The 20,122-nt window shown below is 47.0% G+C and overlaps 1 protein-coding gene across 4 annotated transcripts in view; it reads right to left on the reverse strand.

The window, feature by feature from the left end:
- Positions 1 to 1,924: 1,924 nt before the first annotated feature.
- Positions 1,925 to 20,122, reverse strand: part of LOC109928758 (E3 ubiquitin-protein ligase RNF217-like) — a 19,245-nt gene continuing 1,047 nt past the window's right edge. The window contains exons 2-5 of one of the 4 annotated variants that reach the window (XM_048620226.1): positions 19,584 to 19,731; positions 13,665 to 13,747; positions 8,923 to 9,072; positions 1,925 to 3,665 (exon numbers count right to left, since the gene is read on the reverse strand). In XM_048620226.1, the coding sequence (XP_048476183.1) occupies positions 3,201 to 3,665; positions 8,923 to 9,072; positions 13,665 to 13,747; positions 19,584 to 19,623 (738 nt within the window). In that variant the 5' untranslated portion in view covers positions 19,624 to 19,731 and the 3' untranslated portion in view covers positions 1,925 to 3,200. Of the gene's footprint in view, positions 3,666 to 8,922; positions 9,073 to 13,664; positions 13,748 to 16,003; positions 16,313 to 19,583; positions 19,868 to 20,122 lie in introns of those variants that run through there. The other 3 variants (XM_020528679.2, XM_048620225.1, XM_048620227.1) reach the window with 3 other exon arrangements.

The raw sequence follows: 20,122 nt of genomic DNA on the forward strand, positions 1-20,122 counted from the left end.
TGGCACTACGCCCTCCCCTCCACCATGGCACTACGCCCTCCCCTCCACCATGGCACTGCCTACCTCCCTTCCCACTGGCAATGCCCCCTCCCCTGGCACTGCCCTCACCCCGCTCTCCCATCCCACAGGTCTGCACCAATGACAGCTGGGTGAAGTGCTGGCTGTAATTGAACATTTGAAAGTTATGTCAGTTCCTTGTTCCACGTCGCATTGACTAGATTTTCCTTTATTCATTCATGGGGCATGGGTGTTACCAGCTGGGCCAATATTTGTTTCCCATCCCTGATTGTCCTTTGAGATGGTGAGGCGCTGTCTTGAACCACCGCAGTGGATTTTTATGCAGGTGCTCCCACCACGAGAGGGAATTCCAGGATTTTGACCCAGTGACACTGAAGGAACAGCCGATATATTTCCAGGTCGGGATGGTGAGTGGCTTGAACTTGCAGGGGGTGGTGTTCCCATGTATGCGTTACCCTTGTCCTTCTAGATGGAAGTGGTCGTGGGCTTGGAAGGTGCTGTCTAAGGATCTTTGGTGAATGTCTGCAGTGCATCTTGTAGATAGTACACACTGCTGCGACTGAGCGTTGATGGTGGAGGGAGTGGATGTGGTGCCAATTGTCCTGGATGGTGTCAAGCTTCTTGAGTGTTGTTGGGGCTGCCCCCATCCAGGCAAGTGGGAGTATTCCATCACACTCCTGACTTGTGCCTTGTAGATGGTGGACACGCTTTGGGGAGTCAGGAGGTGAGTTACTCACTGCAGAATTCCCAGCCTCTGACCTGTTATTTGTGGGGACGCATGTTGAGGTAACCCTTGCCTTGTCTGAACATGTGGGCAGCTAACAGCTTTTTTATTGGCCATTTTACCTTTCTGACTAATTACTCTGTTTTATGTTGCCAGTTACACTGCATTTGGATGAAATCTTTTCTCTATCTGTTTCCACTCTCTTTGCCTTTTGCAGGATGTAGTCTTTTATTGTTTAATCTCCACTGGCCTTCGGCCTAACACACACCTTTTTGTTCCTGCTGTACTCTCACTTCTTCCATTGGCTTGAAAATTGCTACGTCCTCTCAGTTCTGACAGATGCTCATCTCGCACTGAAGCATTAGCTCTGTTTATTGTGTGTCACCTGAATTTTATTCCAGGGTTTTTGTTTTGACTTTGGGATTTCCTGCATTCTGCATATTTTGGTTTCTGTGTTGCTAAAATCCGATAACGTTTTATCAAAGCTTTTCACGTCGCGCTCACCAGGGACAATTTGCATGAACGCCAGTAAAAGGCAGAAACCAAGATGCAGTCAGAAAGGATACGTGCACATACTGTGCCGCACTTTTCAACTCAACAGGACAGGTATAGTTCTTAGAGAGGTAACTTGACTAATCAGAGTCAACCCTCCTGGGTTAAGCTTGGCAGTTAACTGTCGAGCCTCGTGGACTTTAGCAATTGAATGAACAGTCCCACAGCTCTCTGCTAAAAAGAATGGATAAAGATTGTAATTTATGTCAGTTCCTTTTTCCAAGTCTCGATGATTGGATTTTTTTTCCAGCTCTTTCACATGATGTGCTGGGCCAGCACTTATTGCCCATCTTTACTCGCCCTTTTGGAAGGTGGCTGGTGAGCAACCTTCTTGAACCGCTGCAGTCCATGTGGTGCAGGGACATACATGATGCCATTAAGGAGTTCCAGGATTTTAACCACTGAAGGAAGAGCGATACAGTCTCAAGTCATGATGTTGTTAGAGGCCAAACCAGTCTCCCTCCAAAATATGTTATGAAGATATATTACGGAGATAGCCTAGACCCTAACTTTTATCTTTGTTTGAAAGCAAGTATAAGCTGCCATGCTCCAATATGATTTCATTGGTCCACTACTAACATTTAATCAAAACACTTTATTCTAACAATGCAGTTAAAATGCAACCAAACGAAGAATCAATACAACTTTATTGATATAATCAACAGGATAATGTATTATCTAACCACTAGTCATCAACTGTCCCAATATAGGCAACATCTCACAAACACACCCTCTGGCAAGAATGGAAAGCAGCAAAACAGTTACGGTTCTCACGTCCTGATGGGTGTAAACCTGAAATGTTGACTTTCCTGCTCCTCTGATGCTGTGTTCCTCCAGCTCCACATTGTATTGAACCTGACTGCAGCATCTACAGTTCTTGCTATCTCCTGTCCCTCTCCAGTCCAGAAGAAACAACCTGCTCCTTCTCATTTCTAAGAGGAAAGCGCTCTAAGTCTTCAATGTAGCTGCAGAGAGAACTCTAGCTGTCTGCCTCAGCAGTGAACTACCAGAAAAAAATTAACTAAAATCAAAATCCCCTAGGTCCATGTGAACCTGATGTCACACACTCTTGATTTTTTTTTTGTCTTACTCTAACGAAAAAAAACACCCTGGGAAAGAATATCAAAAGACAGTTCTGAGGGAGAGAGAGTGTAGCAGCCAGGAGAGATTCACTGCTGTCCAACCCTGCTGAGACCCCAGCTACAACTACTGAAAGCTAAACTAAAAATCCCTGGAACAGTGAGAACTTGACCACACCCAGTCAGGCTGCTTCTATTGTTTCAAGTTTAAAAAAAACACCCCAAGGCTTCACAGGTTGTTTATCTTCTCATAGACCACTCCTCACCCGTACCACAATCTCCCTCTTAAAAGAAACCAGGACAAAACACTTCGAGTCACACAAAGCAAACAAAATAGAGGTGCAGGATCAGGTGATGTGTTGTGTCTGCAGCATGTGGGAGCTACTGGACCCCACTGTAGTTTCATTGTGACCACATCTGTAGCAAGTGTCGGTTGCTTGAGGAACTGTGGCTCAGAGTTGATGAGCTGGAGTCTGAACTTTGATCTGTAATGCATCAAGGAGGGGAGTGTTACCTAGAAGAGAGAAACCCAAGGCTAGTTGCAAACTGCTTACTGGGAGCCAACATCGTTGTGACAGAACCCCTCTGCAGGAGAAACAGGATAGAATGCACCTCTTAAAGGCATGAAACATCACAATAGCGAGTGGTCTGGAAGAGGATTTGCAGGTGGGTGGTGTTCCCATGTATCTACTGTCCTTGCCCTTCTGAATGGCAGTGGTCGTGGCTTTGGAAGGTGCTGTCAGAGGAACCTGGGTGAGTCGCTGTAGCGCGTGTTGTAGATTGTACACAGTGCTGTGATGGAGGATCGGCGATGGAAGCGGTTTGGCCTATGTTGCCTTGGCTGGTGTTGACCGTTTGGCAGAAAACATCTGCCTGGGTGCCATGGGTTTGACGCATTGAGCAACGTGGTACCATTCGCGTTTGGCATTATAGCACGTGACGCGTTTCTCCAAGCACCGGTAGCAGAAAGAGAGACCACAGCTCACGCAATTGACATACTTGCACCCCTCTATGTGGGAGATCAAGACTTTGCAGTTGGGACATGCCCGGACCGTAGGGCAGCCATGGACGGTCAGCAGTGGGTTGTCGATCGTGGGGCATGACTGCAGCAGCGCCACCAAGCTGCAGTCGTTGTTCTTGCAGGCCTCTCCTTGAGCCAACCGTCTGTTCCTTCTCCTCAGACAGTTCCAGCAGAACCAGTAGGGCTTTCCCATATTCCCTGGGCATGCTGGGCATTCCACAAAAAGCTCCTCTGGGTCCGTCCGCTGCACAACGCGATTGCACCTCGGACACTGGCAAGAAGAGAGCACGGTTAGTTACTTTCCTCGCTGCGCACTGCGACCAGACCCCTGCAATCGATATCATAGAGACTCTAATAAAAACCAAAAGAACCGCGGATGCTGTGAATCAGAAACAAAAACAGAAGTTGTGGAAAAGCTCAGCAGGTCTGGCAGCAATTGTGAAATCAGAGTTAACATTTCACTTCTGGTGACCCTTCCTCAGAACTGATGGTAGCTAGGAAGGTTTATATGCAGTTAGGGTGGAAGGAGGGTTTAAGGAGTAAAATGATAGGTGGGGATCGAGCCCAGTGAGAGAGAAGAACCATTGGACAGACAAAGGAGTAAATAACAATCTGGCTAGGAGGGGGAGCAGTTGTTAATGGAAACAGCTAATGGCTAACAATAGGTAGCGTGTAATGGCAGGCTATGTGATAATGAGGCCTGGTGTATGGGTTAGGGGGCTAGGACACGGGAGAGTTCAGGCCCTAAAATAATCGAACTCAATATTGAGCCCAGAGGGCTGCAGAGTCCCCAAATGGAAAATGAGGTGTTGTTTTTCCACCTTGCGTTGAGCTTCGCGGAACACAGCAGCAAGCCTGAGACAGAGATGTTGGCCAGGGAACAGGGTGGTGTTTTAAAGTGGCAGGCAACAGGAAGCTCAGGGTCTTTTTTGCGAGCAGAACATAGATGTTCTGTGACGTGGTCACCCAGTCTACGCTTCATTTCCCCAATGTAGAGGAGACCACATTGTGTGCAGCGAATGCAGTAGGCCAGATTCTGGGAAGTGCAGGTTAAGTGTTGCTTCACCTGGAAGGTATGTTTGGGCCCTTGGATACTGGGGAGGGAGGAGGTAAATGGGCAGGTATTACACCTTTGCCGGTTACAGGGGAAGGTGCCGTAGGGCTGTGGGGAGGAGTGATGGGAGTGAAGGAAGAGTGGGCCAGGGTGTTCCAGAGGGAATGGTCCCTGCGGAGTGTGGACAAGGGAGGGGAGGGGAATATGTGTCCGGTGATGGCATCTTGCTGGAGGTGGTGGAAATGGCGTCTGATGATCTTCTGGATGTGGATGCTGGTGAGATGGTAGGTAAGGACAAGGGGAACCCTATCCCTGTTGCGGGAGGGAAGAGAAGGGGTGAGGGCGGAAGTGCGGGAAATGGTTCGGACTTGGTTGAGGGCCCTGTTGACAACGGAGCTGGGGAATCCTCAGTTGAGGAAGAAGATGGACATTTCAGAGGCTCCCTTGTCGAAGTTGGCCTCATCTGAATATATACAACGGAGACGGAGGAACTGGGAGAATGGGATGGAGTCTTTACAGGAAGTGGGGTGTGAGGATATATAGTCCAGGTAGCTGTGGGAGTCAGTGGGTTTATAGTGGATATTAGTGGCATGGATATTAGTGGCCAGTCTATCCCTAGAAATGGAAACAGAGATGTCGAGGAAGGGAAGGGAGGAGTCAGAGATAGACCAGGTGAAAGTGAGGGCAGGGTGGAAATTGGAAGCAAAATCGATGAACTTCTCCAATTCCAGACGAGAGAAGGAAGCAGCACCTATGGTATCAATATCTTGGAGAAAGAGTTGTGGGTGAGGGCCGGAATAGGACTGGAACAAGGAATGTTCCAAGTACCCATGAAGAGACAGGCATAACTGGGGCCCCTGTGGGTACCCACGGCCACTCCTCTGACCTGAAGAAAATGAGAGGAGTTGAAAGTGAAGTTGTTGAGGGTGAGGACGAGCGGAGGAGGGTGGTGGTGGGTGGGGTGGTTCAGGCCTTTGCTCCAGGAAGAAGCGGAGAGCCCTGAGACCCTCCTGGTGGGGAATGGATGTGTGAAGGGATTACATGTCCATGGTAAAGAGGAGGTGGCTGGAGCCTGCAAACTGGAAATTCCGAAACTGGCGTAAAGCGTCAGAGGAGTCACGGATGCACAGCAGGGATTGGACCAGGGAAGAGAAGTCTGAGTCAAGGTAGGAAGAGATTAGTTCTGTGGGGCAGGAGCAGACAGAAACAATGAGTCTGCCTGGACAGTCCTATTTGTGGATTTTCAGGAGGAGGTAGACTGAGCTGTGCAGGGCTGGGGTGTCTATAAGCAGTGGAGGGGGGGAAATCACCAGATGAAATGAGGTCAGTTACCATAGTTGATACAGTGGCTTGATGTGCCATGGTGGGGTCATGGTCCAGGGGAATATAGGAGGAGGTATCTGAGAGCTGGCACTCAGCCTCTGCACTGTAGAGGTCAGTGCACCAGACTACAACAGCACCACCCTTATCAGCAGGTCAGGGTTAGATCTGAGCACACGGAGTGCAGTCTGTTTGGAGTGAGGTAGCTTGGATTAGGTGAGGCGGGGGGGGGGTAGAGAAATTGAGATGGTCGTCGACACGTCGACAGTTCTCAGCGAACAGATTGAGTGCAGGTAAAAGGCTAGAAGGAGGAGTCCAGGGAAGGGATAGTGTTGGAACTGGGCGAAGGAGTCTGTGGGCAGGGAGGGGACTCTTGTCCAAAGAAACGAGCATGGAGGCAAAGACGGCGGAATAAGAGTTTGACGTCATGTCGTGCCCGAAATTCCTTAAGGTGGGGACGCAGAGGAATAAAGCTGAGGCCTTTGCCGAGTACAGAACGTTCAGCGTCGGAGCGTGGAATGTTAGGAGGGATGGTGAATACCCGACAGGAGGTGGGGTTGGGACAGGGGATGGAGTCAGAGGGAAGGGGGGAGGAGAGGAAGGTTCCAGAGGACTATGGGTATCTATGAGTTGTTGCATCTTGTGGGCCTTGATGCCTGAAAGGAAAAGAAAAGTTTCTTGTTAGCACGATGAATGAGCCAGAGGATGAAGTGGAACTGTGGAGTGGTGCAACCCTGAGCCAGTGTGTTGCGATGCTGTTGGAGAGAAGGGTCGAGAGTGTGCATGTGGCGCCGCATGGCACTGAGTGTGGATCTCAGGATGTGGCAAGGGCAGCTGTCCATGGAACGTTGAACATCACGGAGATATCTATGATCCTGGGAGGATTCAAAGCATGAGGGATGAGACTTCAGTTGGAATCCACGTGGAGTGAGTTTGAGCCGGAGGAAGTCACTGAGGAAAGAATGATAGAATCTTTACAGTGCAGAAAGAGGCCATTCAGCCCATCGAGTCTGCACCCACCCTCTGAGGAGCATCCCACCCTGTCCTCGTAACCCTGCATTCCCCCATGGCTAAACCACCTAGCCAGCACATCCCTGGACACTATGGGGCAATTCAGCATGACCAATCCACCTAACCTGCACACCGTGGGAGGCATGGTGGCTCAGTGGTTAGGACTGCTGCCTCACAGCACCAGCAACCCGAGTTCGATTCCAGTCTTGGGCAACTGTCTGTGGAGTTTGCACATTCTCCCTGTGTCTTTTGTGGGTTTCCTACAGGTGCTCTGGTTTTGTCCCACAGACTAAAGATGCACAGTTAGGTGGATTGGCCATGCCAAATTGTGCATAGCGTCCACTGATGTGCAGTCTAGGAGGATTAGCCATGGGAAGTGCAGGGTTGTAGGGATGGGTCTGGATGGGATGATCTTCAGAGGGTAGGTGTGGAATTGATGGGCTGAATAGCCTTTTTCCAAAGTGTAGGGCTTCTATGAAAAAGCATACAATGTGGCGAAGATTAGTGAGATGATTGGGAAGCCTTTATAAACCAGAAGAGGTTAACTTACAAAGCAATAAGGCAGGAGAAGATGAAATGTGAGGGTAAAATAGCTAGTAAAATGAAAGAAGATTGAAAGATTTTTTTTAGGTATCTAAAAGATAACAGAGAGGCAAGAGTGGACATTGGACTGCTGGAAAGTAAGGCTGGAGAAGTAGTAATGGGGAACAAAGAAAGGGCAGAGGAACTGAATGGATACTTTGCATCAGTCTGTATGGTGGAAGATACCAGTAGCAAATGAGAACTTCAACAGAGTCAGGGAGCAGAGGTGAGTGTAGTAGCCATCACTAAGGAGGAGGTGCTGGAGAAGCTGAAAGGCCTTAATGTGGATAAATGACCCAGACCAGAGAAACTAGAGTTTTGAAGGAGGTAGCTGAGGAGATTGTGGAGACACTGGTGGTGATCTTTCAGGAATCACTGGAGTCAGGGAGGCACCCATGGAACTGGAAAATGTAACACCTCTGTTTAAGAACGGTGGGAGGCAGTGGGCAGGAATCTATAGGCTGGTTAGCATGGCCTTGGTTGTTTGTAAGATTTTAGAATCCATGAGATTGCGGAGACTTGGAAGTACGAGGTAAAATAGGGCTGAGTCAGCACAACTTGGTCAAGCATATTTTGGTATGGAACAGAGATGTCAGTTGGGCCAAACAGCCCATTTCTGTGCTGGAAAGGGGAACACATTACAACCATTGGCCGTTTGGATCAAACAACACGTTCCTCTGAGTGTCCATTGTAGGACAAACTAACCCATGCTGACAATCACAATGTCGCCTGTTAGATGTGAACTTATGGTTGGGCGGCACTTGGTGAACAATCCGGAAATATGCCAGAAACCACCCTCCCAGCCATAAAACTACACGAATTTTGAGATAATTAAGTTCACAGTGCAGCTCAGTTGATGATGGCAATTCAGACCTCTTCTCTGCAAATGAAAGAAATATTCTCCATTTCTTTCTCCATGGCAATGTCAAATCAGAGTCAACTTCTGACCAGTCAGTATCCTTCTCACCTGAAGTCTAAATTGTTGTAACTGTTGGAAGTTTGGCATACTTGCAGTTAGGTCCTGATGAGTACGAGATGGAAACATTCTGTACCAAGTCCCTCAAACTATAGTCGCCCAAGCCAAACACAGACACGCACGGGAATTCCTAGAGGCATGGTTCTCCACCCATAATGCAATCAACAGACACCTAGAACTGGACCCCATTTACAAACCCATACAGATCAAAACTGGAAATGACACAACTGGCCGTAACGAACCAAACAGTATAAATTATAAGCGGAGGAGAATAACATCGCCTCACTGGAGGCTCCACTGACGATGTTACCTAGCATGGTGACGAAACGTCTGAACGAGAACAAGCCAGCTCGGCGAGCAAGTCAATAACCTCATCCACACCCGAACTACAGATCTTTGCCAAAACTTTAAACCAAGTCCCTCTTTTCAGTGATATTTCAGTTCTTTTCATTGTAACTTTCTACAAATCCAAAAGCTAGGATCTGTCTGAACCAGCTCTGATTACAATCATCTGCCTTCACCCTTGGATTGAATGAGATCTCAAAATGTGACAAGTTCTTACAGCATTTGGCTTTCCATTTGTACCTTCTTGCAATATCTGGTGTCCTGCTCCGTCAGTTGAGAGATCTTCTCCTCAAAGAGTCTTTGATCGCTCTCAGGGAAGAGTTCCAGTCTGCGTAGCTCCTGCCAAAGCAACCTCTGCCCACAACAGGGGCAGCTGAAGTTGTAGATATCCTGATAAAGTCAAAAGAAACTCTTAGAAGCTTCTTCACCCAAGAAATGGCCCCTGTTTTTCACAGCCAACAATCTGCATTTGTACGGCACCTTGAACACAGTGAATCATTCCAAGGCATTTTTCACGGGCATGTAGGTCAACCGAAATCTAACCCTGAGCCACACACTGTTTGTGGGGGGGGGGGATACTAGGACGGCTAGACCCGAAAACTTGATTGAAGAGGGAGGTGAGAAGCTTAAGGAGGGAATTCCACAGCCTGAGCTATAGGCAGCTGAAGACACCATGACCAACTGCGAAATGATGGACGTCAGAAGCTGCTCAAGAGGCCAGAATTGGAGGAGCACAGAGATCTCAATGGGTTTCTGGGCAAGAGGAGGTGACAGAGATAGGGAGGGGGTGTAAGGGCTGGAGGGGGTGACAGAGATAGGGAGGGGGTATAGGGGCTGGAGGAGATAACAGAGATAGAGAGGGGAGTAGGGGCTGGAGGAGGTTACAGAGATAGAGAGGGGAGTAGGGGCTGGAGGAGGTGACAGAGATAAAGAGGGGGTGTAGGGGCTGGAGGGGATGATAGAGATAGGGAGGGGGTATAGGGCCTGGAGAAGGTGACAGATAGGGAGGGGTGTAGGAGCTGGAGGAGGTGACAGACAGGGAAAGGTGTAGGGCCTGGTGAGCTTAAGGAGGCCAAGACATTGAAAATAGTCCAGTCCAAATTAGACAGATTTTTGATTGACAGGGGAGGCATGGGTTATGGAGGGACTGAGGCAGGAAAGTGAAGAGGAGGACACAGTCAGCTCAGCTGGAATGGTATTGCATCACTTGAGGGGCCAAATGGCCTACTGCCATCTCCTAATTCTCATCAATTTGCTAAAGAGGATGCAAGGGGGCGGTGTCTCACTCATGCACAAGTCATGTCGATGGGGCATTTTACATTAACGTGAGCACAGCCAGGGGCCTCAGGATAAGGGCCCCTCCAGAAGGACAGCACTCCAACTGCACTTCACTGGGACCTGAAGCTGGATTACGAACCTGACTTTCTGAAGTTTGACTTGAACTCACAACTGTCTGTATCTGCGGCAAAAGATCTACTCACAGAGCTAAGGTAAGGAAGGAGTTGCATTTGGTGGAATGAGAATCCAAAACCAGGATCCCATTGATCAGTCTTAGTTTGTCTCCGAGCGCTTTCCTGATTCTGAGCAGCTATGCCAGGGTAAATGAAAATTTATGACTGATAGCTACGGTCACTAGTAAAAAATGTTATCTATTAAAAGTCTTAAATTGAGACCTTGCCTTGAATGGTACAAAAAACCCACATTTCCCACATTCTGTTCATAAAAATGACAAGCTAATGAAATAATGTACTGAGCGTAAAAATTAAACTGATACACAGTAGATGACTTCAACTTATAATGCAAAATTATTTAGAGTTATGTTCACATTTTCCTAACACCGGAAAAGGGTAAACAGTCTTTCCACATTGTCTATTCATTTACACGAGAAAGTGAAAATAATAAGCAAAAATAGCAACATTTCAGAGTTCTGAGTTTAGTTTTTTTTTGTTTTAGATCTATCTGCAGCTTTGGGGTATAGATACGGTGAATAGGAACCTTTTCCCCTGGAGTGTCAGAGGATAATGGGACTAGTTCAGGTTAGGAAACCTGGTCACCATGGACATGTTGGGCTGAAGGGCCTGTTTCCATGCTGTATGACTCTATGAGTGTTGGTGCTGGTTGGAGAGAGAACTTTTGGATTGAGGCCAGTTTGTCTCCCAAATTACCACAGAGGCTGTTGAAGCTGGGTCGTTCAGTAATTTCAAGGTTGCAGTAGACAGTTTTGTTAATTGGTGAGGGAATCAAGGGTTATGGGGTAAAGGTAGGAAAGTAGAGTTGAGGATTATCAGGTCTCATTGAATAGCAGAGTGGACTTGATGAACTGAATGGCCGGCTTCCACTCATACACCTCATGGTTGGACAACAGTGGGAGGAGCTGGAAAGTTGCTGCTCACTGTGCAATCAGAAGCAGAAAGCCATTTGGACCGTCAATGTCTCCTGCCTTGCCCCATTGCCCTGTCATTTTTATCCTTTCCTTCTAGGATATTCTTCAATTCCCCTTTTGAATGTTCCTGTTGAAATTGCTTTCCTTCATGTGGACCAGACTGCGAGAACTCTTAGCGTTTAAGGGGGGGAAACGCACTCCTCACTCCCTCCACCCCAGTTCTTTTCCCAAATTTCCTCCATCCCCTGTTCACCAACTCCCTTGCTACTTGTTACAATTTCTACTCTTCTTGATTTTGAATGCCTGTGTTGAATTTCCCCCAAACCTTCTGTGCTCTATGAGGAATATTAGCTTTCCCAGCCCTTTGGCGTAGTACCCCAGGCACTGTTTTTGTAAATCTCCTCACTAAGGCTTTTTTTTAAATTTCAAGTTTTTGTATCTAAGATGGCGTCAGGAAATGGCAATTTTGTGTTCTCGTGAAACCTAATTCTAATGGTTTTCCTAAAATACCGTACACAGAATCCCTACAGTGTGGAAGTGACCCTCTGAAGAGCATCCCACGCAGACCCATCCCCCACCCCTGTAACCCTGCATTTCCCCATGGCTATAGCCCACCTAACACGCACATCCCTGGACACTATGGGGCAATTTAGCATGGCCAATCCAGCCTAACCTGCACATCTTTGGCCTATAGGAGGAAAGTGAAGCACCTGGAGGAAACCCATACAGACACGGAGAATGTGCAGACTGCACACAGACAGTTGCCTGAGGGTGGGATCGAACCTGGATCCCTGGTGCTGTGAGGCAGCAGTGCTAACCACTGAGCCAATATGCCACCCTCTGCAGACACAGTAATCCTGCCTAGGCCTAGCCAGTGGTTTATGATTTATGCAATTTGCAAATATATCATAGTTGGAGCTATAGGGAGAGGCTGAATAGGCTGAGACTATTTTTCCTGAGGGCTGATCTTATAGAGGTTTATAAAATCATGAGGAGCATGGATAGGGTGAATAGCCAAGGTCTTTTCCTCCAGGGTAGGGGAGTCCAAAACTAGAGGGCATAGGTTTAAGGTGAGTGGGGAAAGATTTAAAAGGGGCCTGAGGGACAACTTTTTCACGCAGAGGGTGGTGTGTGTATGGAATGAGCTACCAAAGGAAGAGGTCGAGGCTGGTACAAATACAACATTTAAAAGGCATCTGTATGGGGACAGGAAGGGTTTAGAGGGAAATGGGCCAAATGCTGGCAAATGGGACTAGATCAGCTTATGATATCTGGTCATTTATGAGGTTGTTGACTTGATCGCCGAGCTGACTTGTTCTTGTTCAGATGTTTCATCACCATGCTAGTTGACATCATCAGTGGAGCCTCGGATGAAGCAATGTTATTCTACTCTGCTTGGAATTTATACTGATGAAATGTCTGAATGAGAACAAGCCAGCTCGGCGAGCAAGTCAACAACCTCACCCACAAACCGAGCTATAGGTCTTTGCCAAAACTTTAAATCTGGTCAATTATATCAATGATTTGGATGAGAATTCAGGAGGTATGGTTAGTAAGTTTGCAGATGACACCAAGATTAGTGGTATAGCGGACAGTGAAGAAGGTTATCTGGGAATGCAGAGAGATCTTGATCAACTGGGCCAGCGGGCTGAGGAATGGCAGATAGGAGTTTAATTTAGATAAATGTAAGGAGTTGCATTTTGGTAAGGCAAACCAGGCAGGACTTACACAGTCACTGATAGGGCCCTGAGGAGTGTTATGGAACAAAGAGATCTCGGTCTACAGGTTCATAGTTCCTTGAACGTGGAGTCACAGGTAGACAGGGTGGTGAAGAAGGATTTCAGCATGCTTGCTTTCATCGGTCAGAGTGTTGAGTGCAGGAGTTGGGATGTCTTGCTGCAGCTGTATAAGATGTTGGTGAAGCCACATTTGGAGTATAGCGTGCAGTTCTGGTCACCCTACCATAGAAAGGATATTATTAAACTAGAAAGAGTGCAGAAAAGCTTTTCTAGGATGCTTCCTGGACTGTAAGGTTTGAGTTGTAAAGGGAGGTTGGATAGGCTGGGACTTCTTTCCCTGAAGTGTAGGAGACTGAGGGGTGACCTTCTAAGGTCTCTAAAATCATGAGAGACATAGATAAAATAGGTAGCCAACAGCTGTTCCCCTGGGTAGGGAGGTCTAACGGGCATAGCTTTAAGGTGAGAGGGAAGTGATACGAAGGGTCCAGGGGGACAATTTGTTTCACACAGAGGGTGGTGAGTGTCTGGAATGGGCTGCCAGAGGTAGCGGTAGAAGTGAGTACAATTTTGTCATTTAAGAAACATTTAGACAGGGACATGGATGGGATGGGTGTGGAAGGATAAGGACCAAACACAGGCAAATGGGATTAGTTTAATTGGGAAAACTGAGTGGCATGGGCAAGTTGGGCCAAAGGGTCAGTTCTCATGCTGTAAACCTCTATGACTCTATGGTCGGCATGAACAAGTTGGACTAAAGGGTCTGTTTCTGTGCTGTATGACCAGGAGCCAATGAGCCGAATAGTTTGAGATGATTGGGAAGGCAAGAAACATCTGAAGAAACGGAGAACAGAGGTACGCACCGAATCCAGAAGTGTCTTGATGTGTAACTTCATCTGGTTTGTATTCTTGAAGTGCTTGCATATGGTTCTGGTTTGTAAACTCCCTGCCAAAGAGAATATGTTTAGACACCAACTGCAGCTTGAAACCTCACATCTATTGAACTGCTAAGAGTCAGAGAGCAGGGAAGGAAAGGAGCAAATCTGCCTGGAGGTCTCTGCCGTTCCTTTTTTGGAGCGGTGATGAGATCCTGCCTTTCAACCCCAGTTAGTAAGTCACTGGTGGTGCTGGGACCCAGATGCATCATCTCAGAATTAGGGGTCGCCCACTGAAGACAGAGACGAGGAGGAATTTCTTCTCTCAGAGGGGAGTGAATCTGCGGAATTCCTTACCACAGAGGGCTGTCAAGGCTGGGCCATTAAGTATACTCAAGGCAGGGACAGATTTTTAATTGGTAACAGACAGCGGGCGATGGGGGACAAAGGTGGGAAAGTAGAGTTGATTGTCAGATCTCATTTGAATAGCAGAGCAGACATGATGGGTTGAATGGCCTACTTCTGCCACTACAGCTTCTGGCTGTTTCTCCCATTGCAGTATCGGAGAATGCCATTATACTCGCCATTATAGAGAGATGCTTGACTAACAGGGCGCCCAAGGTTAGCAGGGTTTGGGTGTGATAATGGATTCAAGGCCATGATTAGACCTTACTGATTGGAGACGCAGATGCGAGGGGCTGAAGGGGCTGTTCCTTCTCCTAATCTGTATGTTCACAGGCCAACATTTCCCTCTGAACTTTGCCATGTCAACAGTCACAGTGTCATTGTAGACTGTGGCCACTTCGCAGCGCTGTGGTGCAGCTCTCAGGTGAGCTGTCTACATTGTAGATACATCAAAACTGCCACCCCATCCACTGAGCAGTCCATGAACTGGCATCTGGGAGCTGAAGTACATCCCCCCTTCCCCACCCCCCACTCCCACCCCTGTCCCCCACTGCTTTAGAAACCTTAGATGCTTCAGCGCCAGTTCCCTCTCTCACTTTCTTGCTCGGACCCACGAGCAGTTAAAGGATTTGAGTCGCAGAATGCATATGTTACAAGAATGTTGCCAGGGAGAGGCTGAATAAGCTGGGAATATTTTCCCTGGAGCGTCGGAGGCTGAGGGGTGACCTTCTTATAGAGGTTTATAAAATCATGAGGGGCCTGGATAGGGTGAATAGCCAAGGTCTTTTTTCCCGAGGGTAGGGGAGTCCAAAACTAGAGGGCATAGGTTTAAGGTGAAAGGAGAAAGATTTAAAAGGGACTTGAAGGGGAATTTTTCCATGCAGAGGGTGATGCGGGTGTGAAGTGAGCTACCAGAGGAAGTGGTAGAGGCTGGTACAATTACAACATTTAAAAGGCATCTGGATGGGTAGAGGAAGGGTTGAGAGGGATACGGGCTAAATGCTGGAAAATGGGACTGGATTAATCTACGATGCAGGTATTTCTCCTATAATGCAATAATTGCATTCTTGTGTGACTTTGCACTATAGAAAATAGCCATAGAATATCGCGTTATAGGGAAATCGCTATAGAATATCGCTATACTGTACAGTAAAAAGCTTGCTTTATCCAAACAGCGTTTACTATTCGTCAGCCAATTAGTGTTAATGAAACATGCGTTATTGCAGAAATACCAGTATCTGGTTGGCAAGGGTTTGTTTCCGTGCTGTATGACTCTATGACTATATGGATGGGTATATGAGTAGGAAGGGTTTAGAGGGATTTGGGCCAAATGCTGGCAAATGGTACTAGATTGGTTGAGCATATCTGGTCGGCGTGGATGAGTTGGACTGAAGGGTCTGTTTCTATGCTGTTTGACTTTGTGGCTGACTACTCAACTTTGAGAGTCACCTCAATGGCACTAATCCGGTCTGAACTTCACATTCCGGTCAGAAGGACTGGGAATTCCCCCAGAGGACGTCGGTCTCCCAATATAATTGGGTGAAATGGGAAGGTCCCGGAGTCTTTTTGTATTAAAGGAAGTCCCAGACTTCCCTGACCTCAGAAACACAGGCAGCTCACAGTGGACTGACTGAGTGAAACTGGTGGGGGCAGGAGAGTACAGAGAGTGTCTTTGGCCAGTCATACAGTAGACCTGAAATGCAGGCCACATGGTGCCCCTCCCAAAGCCACAGGTCACTTCCTGAACTGAGCAGGACAGTTACAACGAAGAGCCCACCACATCGCTGTGGGTCTGGAGTCATGTATAGGGTAACGGCAGCAGATTTCTCACCCTAAAGGGTATTGTGAACCCAGATGATGTTTTTACAGCTAGAATCGATTACAGCTGTCATGGTCACTGAGAATGGTTTTGTTCCACATACATGAATCTGATTTCCACCACAGGGATGTGGGATTTGAATCCATCTTCCTGAACAAAGCCTTCATATGGGTCTTTGGATTACGAGCCTGGTAAAATTATCACTAAGCCAACAGCTCCCCATAGCAGAATAGAACTATTTCAAGTTTTAGCAAAGATTTGTAGTTTGGGTGTGGGTGAGGTTGTTGACTTGCTCGCCGAGCTGGCTTGTTTTCATTCAGACGTTTCGTCACCATGCTAGGTAACATCATCAGTGAGGCCTCTGATTAAGCGATGTTATTCTACTCCGCTCGGAATTTATACTGTCTGGTCCGCTTTGGTGAGTAGTGTCATTTCTGGTTTTGTTCTGTATGGGTTTGTATATGGGGTCCAATTCTATATGTTTGTTGATAGCATTACGGGTGGAGAACCATGTCTCGAGAAATTCCTGTGCGTGTCTATGTTTGGCTTGAGCTACTATGGTTACATTGTCCCAGTTTGTTCGCGCCAAAAATCGCAGTATCTAAACATTATGGACCAGCAGTGGACTACAACCCTATAACAAGCCATCACCATCAATCAACACAAGACCAAAACTAAGAAGGGACACAAGCTACACTCACCAAACTGATCCACCACAAAGACAAGGACAACAACAAACTGCACACATGGATAAGAAATCTACCCAGCCGACAACTCTCAGAAACTGAGAAAGCTGACCTGTTACACGGACTGAACTATAACCACAAAGATGCAAACAAAACAGACTTCATGGCCGCCCTGGAGACTACATTAAAAGACAACAGACTCACGGATGAAACACAGCAAGCCATCTGACAAACAATAATCATCATACTGCACAGAAGGAACGAAGGGGACATCCTGAACACATCAGAGAGAAAAGCACTAGACAAACTTAAGAAAGACAAGAACATTATAGTCCTAGCAGCAGACAAAAGGCGCATGACCGTCATTATGAACAAACCAGACTGTGTTAAGAAAGTGCAGGCATTGCTCGCAGATATGACCACTTACCGATCGGTGGCGATAGACACAACATCGCAGTTAGGTAATAAGATCACCCAGGCACTGAAGTGACTGATGAATGCAGGGCAGATAACCAAAACGGACTTCATGAGAATGAAACCAGAAGGCACAAACACCCCCTGCTTCTATGGACTGCCTAAAGTATATAAACCAGACCCCTCTCAGACCCATTGTTTTCCTACCATCACACAAACTGGCCAGGGACCTACAGCAGAGACTGAAACACCTAGCCGACGGATCACCTCATTCCATCCACTCAATCCAAGAATTCCTCAATACCCTCAAGAACATAAAAATTAACAACAACGAGATTACGGTATCCTTTGATGTCACAGCTTTATTCACATCAATCAACATCCCACAAGCCAAAGAAACAGTGACCACAGAGGAAGCAGCAATGCAGACTAGCAACTCCATCAGCAAGGACAACACACTCAAACTACTAGACTTGTGCCTCACCAGACACTTCGTCTTTAATGGTCAAGTATATAAACAGATTAACAGCACACCCATGGGGTCACCCATCTCAGGACTCAACGCAGAGGCAGTCATGCAAAGACTAGAACACGCCACCCTCCCCCATATTCAACCTAAACTGTGGATCTGGTACGTAGACGACACATTTGTCATTATTAAATGCAACAAAAATTAGAAGAGACCCACCACCTCATCAACAACATATTTGCAGGGATTAAATTCACAAGAAGAAAACAACAATCAACTTCCGTTTCTGGAGGCGAGCCAATGAACAACGGGGAGTTGAAAACCACAGTTTCCAGAAAAGCAACCCACACTGAGCAAATCTTCATCTTTCACAGCGTCCACAGACAAAGCTGCATTAGGACACTATTTAAATGGTCCAGGACACACTGCAACACTCCAGAACTACACAGGAAAGAGGAGGTATACAAAATTTTTGCTCTGAACGGATATCCCTGCAACTTCATCCGCAGATGCCTACTAAACAGACAACAACAGGAGGACACAGTACGCCTTAACACACTGGCCACACTGCCCTACATCAAGAACATACCAGAACTGACAACAAGCCTCCAAAGACCATTAGGAATCATGGTACCCCACAAGCTCATAGCCACTCTACGACAAACACTCACAAGGATTAAAGACCCCATTCCCACAACACGCAGAACCAACTTGGTTTACAAAATACCATGCAATGACTGCCACAAACATTACATCAAACAGACAGGAAGGAAACTAGCCATCAGAATACATGAACATTAACTAGCAGCAAAATGGCACGATGAACTCTCCTTAATATCAGTACACTCCGGCAATGAAAGCCATCAGTTTAACTGGGACAATGTAACCTATTTAGCCCAAGCCAAACATAGACACACACAGGAATTCCTAGAGGCATTGTTCTTCACCCGTAATGCAATCGATAAGCACGTAGAATTGGGCCCATTATACAAACCCATACAGAACAAAACTGGAAATGACACTACTCACCATAACGGACTGGACAGTATAAATTCCAAGCGGAGTAAAACAATATCGCTTCGTCGGAGGCCTCATTGATGATGTTACCTAGCATGGTGACGAAACGTCTGAATGAGAACGAGCCAGCTTGGCGAGCAAGGAATAGAACTATGCAGCACAGCTAACATACACACAAACACGCACACATGCACACACACATATACACACACTCGCACACATACACAAACACACACACATACATATAGACACATGCATCACACATATAGACACACACATCACACACTCATACACACACATGCACATACACACAGGTGCCCATACACACAAATACACAATTATACACAGACATACATACACACATACCCACACATACACACACGCACGCACATGGAATTAGAAGTAGAACATTGACAGGTCTATGCCCTGCCCATCGTGAGTCTGGGTGCACTATACAGCCATGGGGGATATCACAAGCTCACCCCCGATTCCCCTCAGCTCCATGCCTCCATTTTCAGGAAGGATCACCATGAATAAACCCTGGCTGATGCCCATTCTCACCAACATGCCCTCAGATCAACTGCCTATCCAAAAGAAAAGAACATTCTGGGGCAACAGATAAGGGCACATCCCCAATAGCCAAAGTTTCCCAAAGTGGGGGTTGGGAGATCAGGTGGGTTCAGGAGCTGAAATCCTGGGGCTGCTGAGACAATCTGAGGCAGTATTGGTCACTGCGGAGCAACACCCCCAATATACTTTCCCAGACTTATTTCATTTGATTTATTTATATATTGTTACGTATCCCTCATTACAAAACACAGTGAAAAGTGTTGTGTAGTTTTGAACTCTCCAGCGCCATCTTAAAACACAGAAAAATAAACCAAAACATCAGACTGTCAGAGCAGAAAAATGAAGAAAGTGTCAAACTTCACAATCCTTCTTGTTAAGTACACCGTCAAGACTCAATACAGGGGCGCGGTTGCAAATGGTTTGAGTTTGTAGCTGAAACAGATTTCTGTTCCAGGCTCAACTTCCCCAGCTGCTGTTGTCTGGAAATGACAGAGCAAAGATCAGGAAACAGGACATAAACCACCTACCTGCCTCATCTTGAGATTTACAGGTGAAATTATCCTCCATTTCTTGGGACCAGCCCAGCAATGTTCAGCAATTGCCACAACTGCTCCTTTGCTACACAGGCACTCGAACTGTGAAAGTCCCTGTTTATTTTCGCTTTCATTTATACCACTGTTAAGATAAGAACCAGCCCAAAAGCGTCATAAGCTTCAGAGCTTGTCAATATCCAAGTACGCACCACACCACACACAATTTTAATAATGTAATTGTAGATACAATTTCAGGAATTCCCCTCCGTAAATTCCTTTGGGAAATCCCTGTAAATACTGACACACTCCCCCCTCTCTCAGGGACCCCCTGTAAATACTGACACACTCCCCTCACCCCTCAGGGGCCCCTGTAAATACTGACACACTCCCCCCTCTCTCGGGGACCTCCTGTAAATACTGACACACTCCCCTCACCCCTCGGGGACCCCTGTAAATACTGACACACACCCCCATCCCTCAGGGATCCCCCTGTAAATACTGACACACACCCCCATCCCTCAGGGATCCCCCTG

Source organism: Rhincodon typus, chromosome 45 (assembly GCF_021869965.1).
Source record: "Rhincodon typus isolate 14 chromosome 45, sRhiTyp1.1, whole genome shotgun sequence".
NCBI classification, from domain to species: domain Eukaryota; kingdom Metazoa; phylum Chordata; class Chondrichthyes; order Orectolobiformes; family Rhincodontidae; genus Rhincodon; species Rhincodon typus.